The sequence below is a fragment of the Pelmatolapia mariae genome, linkage group LG20, assembly GCF_036321145.2.
Source record: "Pelmatolapia mariae isolate MD_Pm_ZW linkage group LG20, Pm_UMD_F_2, whole genome shotgun sequence".
In the NCBI taxonomy this organism is placed as follows: Eukaryota; Metazoa; Chordata; class Actinopteri; order Cichliformes; family Cichlidae; genus Pelmatolapia; species Pelmatolapia mariae.
The window spans coordinates 26974290-26987075 of record NC_086244.1 but is presented as its reverse complement, the minus strand read 5'-3'; the positions used below and the strand labels follow the sequence as shown (position 1 = coordinate 26987075).

The 12786-nt window shown below is 40.3% G+C and overlaps 1 protein-coding gene across 6 annotated transcripts in view; it reads left to right on the top strand.

The window, feature by feature from the left end:
• Positions 1–1170: 1170 nt before the first annotated feature.
• Positions 1171–12786, top strand: part of wnk3 (WNK lysine deficient protein kinase 3) — a 38618-nt gene continuing 27002 nt past the window's right edge. For all 6 annotated transcript variants that reach the window (XM_063464696.1, XM_063464695.1, XM_063464694.1 and 3 more), the window contains exons 1-2: positions 1171–1721; positions 9358–10524. In XM_063464696.1, coding sequence (XP_063320766.1) covers positions 9805–10524 — 720 coding nt within the window. In that variant the 5' untranslated portion in view covers positions 1171–1721; positions 9358–9804. The remainder of the gene's footprint in view (positions 1722–9357; positions 10525–12786) is intronic.

Here is a 12786-nt window from a genome sequence, read left to right as displayed (position 1 = left end):
AGGTACTTGAGCGTTTCTCTTTAATATTAAGTATTTATATTAAAAGCTACTTTGCACTTGTACTAGGGTGTGTGTGTGGTGGATGTGCAATATGGTACTTTTTATATGACAGTTAGAAGTTTCTATTTTAATTTATATGGATAATGTGGTGAATTGTTACAGAACAGAGAATGAAAGCTATAGTTAAAATCAGCTTCACCTTAACCAGCTATGACTGAAAAATACTAATTGCAATGAAAGCATGAATAATGTGATGCAGGCGTGTCAAAAGACTCCAATCCGACCCCAATAAAAACGTTGGAAAACATGAGAAAGGCATAAATTATGGACTTTTAACTGTATTTTCATATGGGTTTTACAGAATTATCTTTACTGATAAAGGCCAAGCATTTGCTCATTCTTGCTACACCAAAATTCATAAGGCAATACATTATTTTTTACGACAGAGATAGAAATAGAAATTTATAGAAATATCTGGGGTTTTTGGGGGGGGGGGGCTTGACACTGTTAATTCATACGGTTAAGGCGAGTAGTGCTGACACTTTTTTTTCTTTTCTTTTCTTTTTAACTACAGCAGCATTTATATATCATAAAGAAAAAAACGGTCATGTTCTGTTGAAACTGTGCTTCTTTTTCTTATATAAAGACATCCTAATGATTCAAAGTGGGATGTATGTACGAGGTAACGTGAGTTAGTCATTCCTGATCTAATGTATCAAATGAAAGTATAACATGCACATGATTTATTTAGAGTTTTCAGCTTTTTAACTTTTTATGCTTTTTCCTCTATTCATGCTTTTGCTTTTAAACTTCAGATTTTTAATTGAGAAATTTCTTGTAGTTCTACTGAATACTTCTTCCACGAAAAGCTAACAAACACACATATAAACATAGTGTTTGAATTAATTTTTTTTATAATAGTATATAGATTTATGCAGCCGTGTCTCTGTCAGTCACACATAATGTTTCAATTGCCTTTGCAAGACCGCTGAAAACCCTGCTTCCTCCCCTGAAACAGATTTTTTACGACGAGCATTTGAATGCATCACCATATCCACGCAATAAACTGCGGACATAAACACGCGGCGTATCGCCCTCTAGTGGCGTAGTAAGCTAACTGTCGGTTTGTGTTCGTCCTCTGGCTGATGATGAGCCCTGTGGCAAGTGAGAACTGGCAGGCGGCGCGCGCTCAGTACACGCGAGAAACTGCAGAAGGCCGTTGGACTCGTACGTTGTAAATTATGTACATAAGTTACTGATATTTTCCGGATACACATGAATGGCGTGTCGGTCAACTTTGAGCCGACAAACCGAGCAGCGAGTGAGAAAATCTGTAGACCAACGGCAAGCATCGTCTAAACTGGATACACGTATCCCAAGTGCTCCGCGCCCGTGTCTCACACAGACCGAGGATCGACGACTCCGGTGGGGATTTTCAACCTGACAACACCGCGAGAAGCCTGTAAAATGTAAAGAGGGAAAAAAACGACAACAACAAACGAACCCAGCGGAATTTTTATTTTTGTTTTGCCGAAGCTTTTTTATTATACATTTTTTGAGCGTGTGTAAAATATTTTTGTAGGCAGAAAGTCCAGTGTAAATCTCCTGTAAATAACACCAAGGTTTGTAGATAGATAGCCTACTATATCCAGTTTTCTGTGAGTTTGCTAGCTATTCAGTCTAAATAACGCTGGACCGACGAGCTGCGATGTTGCATTTGGGTGAGTGATGTTTGTTGTTATTTTCATTTACAGTGCAGATAGTAATTTGCGTGATTACTGGACTGTGGTGCCCCGGTGAGGTGCTGTTGTTATTTTGTCCGTCTGTTTGGGCATTAAGAGATCGCTCAGGAGGTGTTCATCACCCCCGGTGACACATAATATTCCATTTTAATTCACGCGGTGTTAAAACACTTAAGTGCAGACCTGCGGGCCCTCACACACCAAGAGTGAGTCCATCATTCGAGTGATTTGAAATTTGCTCAGGGCAAGTCCTGGAGGTTTGATGATTTATTTATTTATTTTTTGTGATGGTGTCAGCCGTCTCAGTCACTATGCTCTCGCCCTGTATCGTGATTGTACTCTATGTTATGCGTGGCGTTTCCAAAGTCAGCTGAGCTATCTGCTAGCCAATAGCTGTACATCATGGTGCATGCACATCCAGGCATGACTGTGTTGGTACCATGTATTTATATACCTATGAATAACATACACGAACCAGTGAGTACTGCGTGACCGGCCACATCATGGGGGCTTTAAGCAATTTGCCAATTAATATTAAAAAATGAAAATCACCCCTGCTGTCTCCCATCAGCAGCAAAAGGTATTGATATAATATTTATAAATGTATGCATTCCCTTAACTTCATCATTGATCTATATCAAAACAGTGGTTTTATCCAGCTGAGAGTAGTAGTGGTGCATTCAAAACATTAGAGAGGGCACTTCCTTCTTAAAAACAAAAGAAAAAGGCTGACAGGTGCTAAACTCCTGAAATCAACACTATGCTGAGCTCAGAGTACTCCAGCATCCATGAAAGTTCAGTGACTGAGGGAATGGGAAGGCTCATAGGAACTCCAGGAGTGGTAAGCCAATTTAGTGACATGTAATCCTGTTTCAACTTTGGCTGATTAAGGAGCCTTTCCCGCACCTGGGCCATAGGAATCTCTCAGAACTGGACAGCTCTGCTCGCAAAGGGGAATGAAAGAGAACAAAAAAAAAACAAAAAACAAAAAAACAGGGTTAGATAACATATTCCCTCTCTCAGTGAACAGTACTCTGTGTGTGCTACCTACACTCTACTCTCCCATGCTTGACCTGGATTGGACAAAAGTCCTTGTTGTGTTTTCAGCCTTGCGTTTCCCTAATGGGAAGAGAACAAATAATTGTGTGTTTGATCCTGGTAACCAGGATTCGATATTTTTCATTGGGCTTAAGAGAAGAAAGCAACATGTGTGGAAGCACTTGTGTAGTCGAGGTGGAGAAATAATCACTTTAATCTCAAGTTTTTTTATTTTGTATTGAAATTTAAAAAGTATTTATACCCATTAAACACAGACACATCTGCCTTTATATTTTATCTGTGGTCAACAGCTGAGACCTGTGTTGTTCTAAATAGCTTCCGCTTGACATTGGGCCCATTCAAATTTTGGCCAGCAGCTCTCAGACCTTGTGTTACCTCTAGCCTGTCTCCCCATATCACTCGGCCTCCATCTCCTCTTTAAATCTCTGTGGGACGAATTTGCAGTCGTGAGAATTTGGACAGATTCAAGTTGTTGTATTGGTTATGTGTGGAAAAGTTAGTGTCGCAGACAGGAAGTGGTTTTATGCGGTTAGGTTTTGATCTGCACACAAGACATATTCAATGAATCAGTCACTTAAATGCAGCCAGATTTTTTCTTGTTTTTTTTTCTTGCCAATTGGATCTTCTAAACATTTCTACTTATCCCTGACTCCCTGGTACACTGTAACCGTGCTCATTCAGTCAAGAAAATCAACAAAGGGATAGTATGCAAAGTTCTGCCTCTGACTAGACTAGACACATGCAAATGACCTGATAATACACTTTGCTATAATAACTTCATGCCTAAACTGCATCTGAAACTACCAGTTTAGCCTTGGAAGTTTGATTACAAGGCATTCGTTTTGTTATTTTTAATGAAGAACGAGTTGATGGAAAAACTTTTTGCCCCGTGGTAATTGTGTCTCTGTAGTAATAGCGTTATTATCATTTCCATTACAGAGCAGCTAGCGAAATCTCCCATTTATTTGCTTAATTAACTTTTTTTGATCTACATTATGCAAATGAAAAATAAAAAATAGCGGAAAAATTCACAGTTTTCTAAATCCAGTGGTAATATTTTCACATGGCCTCTTCTGTCTTATTTTAACCGTGTGAGATAACCGCTCACATGAGACCAAGAAGAGCGAGTCCTAACAGTCGAGACGTTGTCACGACGGCACATTTGGTGTTTATTGCTTTAAAAATGACGGGATTAATGATGAATGGAGAACTGAGCTCTGTTTATTTAAATATTTTTTAATAATTTATTTCTGTTTTTAGGCGTGCACTTAAAGTACATTTATATGTTTATGGTCCTTTAACCTGCTCTCCCTCAGCCTTCTGCACCAAGTCGGGCAGTGACACAGAACATGCCACTGGAAACTATTCCTGCGCTAATATAATCACCTCATGTTTTCAGCCGTTTCTAAACACTAAAGGTATTTCTCCACTCCTCTCCGTGCACAACTGTAGCTGCTTTTGTTGGTGCAGAAATTTAGCTATAGTCACTGCTTTCATTCACACAAACATTGGCACATATTTTATCAGGCAGCCCCCACCTTTTGTCTGTGCCAGCCCACCGCCCTCCCTTTTCGCTCTCTTGTTCTCTTTCACACACACACATTTTTCCCACCCCTTCTGCCCCCCACCCCACCCCCACTCAACTCACTCCTTCCCTCTGCCTCTGCTGTCCGCCCGCTCCCACCAACTACAATCCCTTGCTGTACCCCTCGCCACTTTATAGTCGCTCATTTTTTTTCTTTTTTCATCTGTATGTCCCCCTCAATTGCAAAAACATAGCCGTCTGCGCTTACACGCATACACACACACAGTCCCCTGGCTCTTCCTTTGTATGCCTGCTTAATTTTTCAGCGGCTTTTTGTTTTGAGGGATTATTCTGCTTCCCTGTGAAGTGATTTATGGAAGTTGTGCAACCAGATTGCAGCATATTTGTTGTGTTTAAAGATATATGTTTGTCTAGGACTTGTGCTTTTTTCTTTAATGAGCGTAAACATAAGTTACACAGAGCACATTTTTCCTGTGCTTCACACTTTTAAGCATAGAGGTAAAAGTTATAAGTGAAAACAAACGGGCTTCAGTGGGTATTGAGAATAGAACAGAAATCACATCACTGAAGCAAAGTTGTCACATTGATTTTTGGTGCACATTTCAAAAATGATTAGGCAGCTGCAGGTGTTCTCCCATGCAGGAGCCTCACAGTAGCCTGCAGGGCAGGAGGATTGCTGCACGTCAGTTGTTTAGTTCTCATGTACTTCGGCGCTGATAGAAAACTGAACAGACAACGACTCTGACACGGGAACTTGATGCGCACTACGCACCAGAGTCATTTTGCTGCCAAAGCAAGATGTCATAGTTTTAGCTGCAGCGTTGGTTTTATTATCTTCAACTTTAGTTTACCACGCTTGCCCACACGGGCAGTTGCTTGGTCATTTGGCTGGTGTCAGGAAATTCCTTTCGGCATTCTTTCATTGAAAGGGGACATGCAGTTTGGGTGCTAGTGACAGTTTGCTTTCGATGTGTGTCTGTGTGTGTGGTTTTTGTCTGTGTATAAAAGATACAAAGAGTACTGAAGGGACAGAGGGATAAAGTTTGTTCTAACCTGCCGTCTGATATCTGTATCGTGAGTCTATGTGGGTGTGTTTGAAAGGGAGACTGATCGGGTGTGAGAGACAGTGATGGTTGAACGTGTTTGATGTGCTGTGATAACTCTGTCCGGTATGTGGCTTTCATGGGAACTCCTTGCCCTGGGGACATGGGCAAATAAGCTCTTGCTTAAAGGGCAACTTCCCTCTCTTTATCGGCTGTTGTTTTTCCCCCTTTATGCTCCCTACATCCTGTTAGCCTTTACCTTTTTAGACTCACTGTACACTACAGTATGTCCTCTGTGGGTTACCCAAACATACCCAGTTTTCTGTAGTTTTTTTAATCACTGTACAGCAAGTCTTCGATTAGATGCATGCTTTTTGATAGTCTATCTAGTCTATCTAGTGATAGTCCGGTACAGGGTGCAGCACTTAAATGAGTAGACGACTGAAAATGAAACAGGGTTATGATAATTGAATCAGTTCATACTTACTAGATTCAGCTTTTTAAAGCATGAGGATTTTCTGCTCTTTTTCTTCTGTGTTTATCATTTTAAATTTGGATACAAAATAATAGGGCCTCAATTTTGAATTTTAAACACATACTGTTAGGTCCATTAGTTCTTGAAACAGTGACACAGCTGTGCTTCTGTACACCAGATCAGTCAAGAAGTGATTGAAGTGCATACTTTCGGCTTTTTTTCAAGGGGATTAAGAAAAATATTGCATTAACTGCTTAGGAATTACAGCTGTTTATATATAAGCCGAAAAAAAATTGAAAAACTAACTAAGATAATGTTAGATATAACAACTGTTTTTAATACTTGGATGAAAATCCAAGTCTGATACTTCTATCAGCATTTACATTATCAATAAACACTAGTGACCAGTTCCACTTGCAACCATACATCTCCATGCCATAACATTGCCTCTGCCATGTTTGCAAATAATGTGCTATGCTTTAGCTCATGAGCTGTTTTCTTTCTTTCTCCATACCTTTCACTCCCTTTCATTCTGGTAGAAGCTCATCTTGGTTTCATCCGTCTATGAAACTGCTTACTTTTTCAGATTCTCCATTATTTTTTTGTGTCGTTTTTTGCATGTTATAATGGCTGTAATTAGTAAATTACTGAGCTCCTAAACAGTAAATAAATACTTTTGCAAAACCACGTAATTTAAAGTAGTCTACACTTCTGTCACATACAGTAGCAAAATTATCAAAAAAAAGTGTCTCTGTCCAGAAACTTATGGACCTAACTGTGTAGGGTGCCTAGTCTTGCTAAAGGGTAAGGATAAACAAAATAGCAGCTGTCCCCACATTCTTTTCTCCCCTGTTAACATTAAGAAGTACACTCTTGACTATTTGTCAGATTCTTCTAAACATAGCTACAGGCTGAGAGCCTCTCACCAGAAGCGTTACCTGCAGCTAGTGGATCAGAGGGAAGAGTACAGGGGAGATGCTGCTGCAAACATTAGTTAATCGTCTATCAACTTAATTGAGGACTATTTGATTCAAACACTGTTGATGTTTTTCTTTTAAAAAAAAAGTTAAAAGTAATAATAACAAACACATTTCTTAGTATTGTCAAGTAATTAATTTTTAGAAAATACAGAAAAGGGTAATATTACAAAGCCCTTTTTGAAAAAGGAATGATTCTGTTATAGAAACCACTCAATTGGCTCAGAAACACTGCCAGAAATGGTACATGAATACTGTGCCATCCACTAATGTGGGTTAAATCTCTGCCATGCAAAGGAGACCCAGGACTGTTAGAATCCTATATCAGACAAGAATGGTACAAAATTGCTCTCCTCTAAGTCCAGTGGCCAGTCTCCTCAGTTCAGAGATGTTTACAGACTGTTGTTGGTCTTGTCCCAACTTTTTTGAGATGTGTTGTTACCATCAAATTCAAAATTATATGTTTTCTGTGTTTTGCTACGAATAAAATATGGGTTTACGGCATTGCAGTCTATGTACATTTTACATAACGTCCCAACTGGAATTTGGGTTGTAGAATAGCCTTATATTTATTATTAAAAACTGGCTAGTAGCTGCTGGACTTTGGAAGGGGAAAAAAGAACCCTCACTTGAGTGGTGTAGCCACAGCACCTAAACCAACCAAACTCTGAAATGAACTATATAAATAATGTGCATACAATATGTATTACACGTCATTGATTGCTACTGATCTATCTATTTTCTTTATTACTTAATCTGTTTAATTGGAGAAGTGCAAGAAAAAAGACAGATGGAAGTATTTAATTTCATTCAGGTTACTAAATGGTGGTAGATATTTGAATATTTTATTCATCAATCGGATTCCTAGAAAACAGCCTAAATAACAACATATTACATCACATTTAAAGGTTATTGTTTGATGATTTTTTACAATGTTTGTTTTCTTTCTTTATAGTATTTGGGTGTGTCTTGCTTAATGCTGATGATGGTTTCTCTCTTAGCTTACGTGTCTGTTCCTTGGAAATGTTGCTAAACTTGAATTGCTTGTTCTTCGGGAGCTTAGGCAGTTAGTCTACAGACAGTGTATTGTGCATTAGTTTGACTGACAGCTACTAGCATTGCACTTCAGACTCACTGCGTTTGAGCCTGGAGACACAATAGGCTTGATGTGAGTGTTAATGTCATTGTAATAAAAGAGATAATGGCTGTTGTGAGCTTCCAGATGATTCCCCTGTGGTAACAGTGGGCTTTGTTCGAGCTTAAAGACAAGTTCAGATTTGCTACTGTGACATTTCAGGGTCTGAGGCCGGCTGCTTCGGTGTGTGTGATCTTTGTGGGTTTCTTCATAGCTAAGTCGCTGTAACCACAGATTGTTTGGGTGCCTAATTGCAGTAGGTTTCACATGTTCACTTTCAAATTAATATGTGTGAAGGTGTAAACTTACATGCCAATTTTGTTAATAGCCTGAATTGGACTGCACTTCCTATTCACTACATTCCCATAACAATCCTTGTGTACGGCTGTTGTTGGTATCCATTAGTATGCTCTCTTCCTGTAACTTCAAATGCTTAGTCATAAGGTGACTTTGGGCCTTATTGCAACTTTTATTAGTAGTTAAACCCTGGCTCTAAGATACACTCTCCAAAGTAACTCCAGGCTATGAGCCACTTAGAGATCATTTGCTGTGAGAAGGCAGGGGAGATACAATACCATGGGACAGGTGGGGAGTGATAGAGGAGAAGTGAAGATAAAGATGCCACTGGAAAGCTGCCCACTTCTGTCCACACAATGACACAAAAATCACCCAAAAAAAAACCTAACAGCAATCGGGTACTTTTTATAGGAAGATCACTATTTCAGAAGAAACTTGCTTTGTTCACTTCTACCTCACTTTACCTAAGGGCCAGTCAGTAGTTTTAAAAAATTACACTGCTTTAAATGGTTCCCAGGGTATGAGTAATACTGTAGTGATGGTAATCATAATCACAGTTGTGTAATCTTATGAGACTTTTGTTGCATATGTGTGGTAGTATCTCTCATACAGTTCAACAATCCCTCTAAGTATGAATTATTCACACTCAACCGAACTGGCCCATAGTTCATCATCCATTTTTAATGGTTGGGATTGTATACTCCTAACTGCAGCTTTCTGTTCACTAATGGAGCTGTTGAGCACAACTTCAGACGCTAGACACTGGTAAACATGTGATTGACGATTGATGAAACCATGTGTGATCACTGACCAGGCTCACGGGATATTCTTCAGAGACTCTTTTGGTTTAATTGTACACAACTGAGGCGTTTGTTGTATTAAAATTACAGATGAAAATTTTTCTTTCTTAAGGTTCACCCTCTATGTGATTATGATGATATCTTGAAATCATTCTTTCTATCCATTCACACTGGGCTGTTGGGGCTATTCCAAGTGTATCTTATTAAATATAAATAATGTACCAGTGTTTTTCTTAACAGATTTAAATATGTCAATTGACTGTGTTTTGTTTTTGTCTTGCAGGTTTACTTGAAGATTTCCGCATGAGAGTTTGAAATAATAACAGTGCTGCTTACCCCAGCTGGCTTGAAAAAAACCCTCCTGGTTTCCTGTGTTTGTTTGAGCCCAGAGATGTCTGATTCTTTTTGATTAGCACCGAACAAGTCGCTTCTGAAGAAAATGTAGGCAATGTTGAGAAGGAAAGTGAAGATAGAAACATTCCAACTGTTGTGATCTCACCCTGCTTCTGTGCTTCTGTAAAGCAGCAGAGTAAAACAGTCAGAGGAAGACGACAGAGGAAAAGAGTGACAGAGTGACGAGTTTGATCAAGGACAGCCTTCACCTGTAGCAGTCTCTTAACACGTTAAAAGAAGTGAGAGGGTGACCACAGAAAAAGAGAGAGACGGGGACTGACGGAGGAACAAAGGTTTGGAGGAGGAGGTCTAGCAGGGGTGGGAAAGCCCATTCCCCATGGCTACTGACCCAGGAGAGCCCGCAGGCACCGAGGATTCCTCGGAGAAACCTGATGGACAGAAGGAGGAGGACCCGGAGTGGGAGGGCAGGGTCAACCAACAGAGGGAGAGGACAGACAGCACCCCTATGGACTCATCCTCCTCCCAGACAGAAGCAGGGAGAGCAGCAACAGAAGAAGATGGAGGAATCAGAGGAGGCGGTGGTGGAGGAGAAGCCTCCCAGGAGGAGACCGTACTCAGACCTATTTCATTCTCCACACCCTCCCTACCCATCGATACAGGTCAGAAACGACTAAGAAGGGAGAAGCGCTTCTTCAGGAAGAGTGTGGAGATTTGTGAGGAAGACGATGAGGTGGACGTGCCCACCTTGGCATCACATAGTGCCCCCCACCTGGAGCTGCGCTCATCAGACTCAGTCTTTAGTAGTAGTCCCCAGCAGCATGGGGTTGCTTCATCCTGTGCAACCTTGGGACATGAACCGTCTTGCACCAGCTCAGTCCATGAGCCTGGAAAAGATGCTCCTTCATCTGCACCTGTACCGAGGGGGAAGGAGAGGGACCGAGAACAGGAAGAGGAGGCAGAGATGAAAGCTGTTGCTACCTCTCCTGGAGGAAGGTTCCTCAAATTTGACATAGAACTAGGCAGAGGAGCCTTCAAGACCGTCTATAAAGGCCTAGACACCGAGACTTGGGTGGAGGTGGCTTGGTGTGAACTTCAGGTAAGACAGTCTGTTTTCTGGGGGGGGGGGTTTTATTTTATTTTTTTTTAATTATTATAATCAGTGCACTTAAAGAACACAATGCCGTAGGTTTACTGATAATACTTATATTTTATTTATCCACTTCAGAATTTTAAACACAGTATTACTGTTGTAAAATGAACAGAGATCTGGAAATCTCAGCACGTAGTCTGCTTCCTATTCAGACTGTGTGACTGCAGTTCCGTGGAGACTGAGGTGAAAACAAGGAGCATCACTTGTAGCTGAGTGACAGCACACAGTGAAAGTGGAGGCATTGCCTTTTTTAGGACTGTATGAATAATAGAATAATAGACTGTCAGCATATCTTCTTGTTGTGATAGGTGTGCTATCAGAAAGACTATGCCATGCGTTTACCTGAATTGTATGAAGGGGATTATTGTTTTTCAGGTTTGTATCAATGCTTGTTATAGGTGTAGTAATCAGGAAAGAAACAAATAACAGCACACATCATAAAGGGGATATACGGCATCTGCCTTGCTTTATAGAAATAAATTATTAAACAAGCTGTTTCTTCTTGTAATCATGCAGTCTAATGCATGTATCACAAGTACTAAGAGAAGATAAATTAATGTTTGCATTATTTGTTTTTGTATTATTCCTTTAGGTGTAACCAGGTCTACAAAGCACAGCCTATCTGTTGTTTATGAAATGGAATTATGAATGAGATGTATTTTGTGAGAACAGAGTAAATAGGAGGACTGTAGCATATGTAGGGGTGACTGCAGCAAACATCACTCGGAGAAAGTCTTTTTCATGCATTGTAATTGAAGTGGGAGGAAAATGTCGAATTATTATAAATGTTTAATATGGCTCCTCTGTCAAAGCCTTTACACACTGTAGCCCACCAGACTTAATTATGTGGAGAAGTAATGGGAAACATTGTTATATGGTGTGAATATTAAATATGGTGGGAGGCAGCCTCGTGGAGGAGCAAAGAAATGCATCCCTCTGACTCTTAGCCTCACAATAGACAGCAGTGTTACAGTTAGCCATCTGATCTGACTGCTGGCTTTGTGTGAGGAAAGTCAGTCATGTGTTTGGTTTGGAGCTAATTCCAAAACAAGAGCCTTGGCTAATCCTTGAGATCAGGCTCTTTCTGTTGGACTAACAAGCAGCAGGAATGCCCTCATCACCTTTTCTGGTATTACTCCCAACACTTACTGAAACAGGTTCACATCAGCAGTTGTGCTCTGCTGTTTGATATGTCATACTGACACAGCACTTGTTCAGAGCTACTTAAATAATCGGCCTGCCCTTTTTGGGGGAAAATTTACCGAGCTTGCAAAGGTAGCATGTTTCACCTGCAGTATCAATGTTAGAATTGTGTTTTGCCAGCAGACAGTTTTTTGTCATGACATCAGCAACAACATTTTTTGAGATCATTTTTTGAAAATGAAAAGCCATCAGTGTTAAACTTCACCCATCCAGTCCTACTGAGAACAGCAAGTTTTGGGGGTAATTGTTATAAAACAGGCTGCTTCAATCCAAAATTATTAAGTCATTTGAGAAGATAATAGATAATTTACTGTATAATTAGATTTTGTATTACAAACAGATAGTGAATTGAGAAAAACAAACAGACTGTGATTCTACACACAGAGCAACAGCTAGGAGAAGGGAAAAAAAGCAGCGTGTGAGAAAGAAAAGTGACAGACACAGGAGGTGATCGTGAAGGGGAAGAGAAGGAAAGACAGAGGGGGACACAATGAGCCAAACAGAGGATTACCATGGCATCCCTCCCAGTGAGCAGCCATGTAGCTAATGCTAAGCTACCATACGCAGGGAGACACATGAACACACACAAACGTGCACATACACAGAGGCAGTACACAGAGGCCTGGTCACACGCCTATAGATGCATCCAGTGGCACATTCAGTGTAACATTCAGTGCAACGTTCTAGTCACTCGGTGCACATGATCTGACCCATTTACTCTAAATCACCAAAGTCTACTCATGGTTTCAATGTTTTCAGGTTGCCATTGACTAGACAAAAGTGATCATAATAATAATGACTTAAAGCCGTGATGGCAATGATTAGACAGAGTTAGGGCTGCCACGATTACTTCGACTATCAAAATCGTCGACGACTAATTTAATAGTCGATGCGTCGTTTGAAGCTTTGTAAGATCCCAAAAGACGCAGGAATAAGTAGTAGGATTTAAGAGTGTAATAACGGACTGAAACAGAAGATGGCAGCACTGCATGTACAAGGATGCCA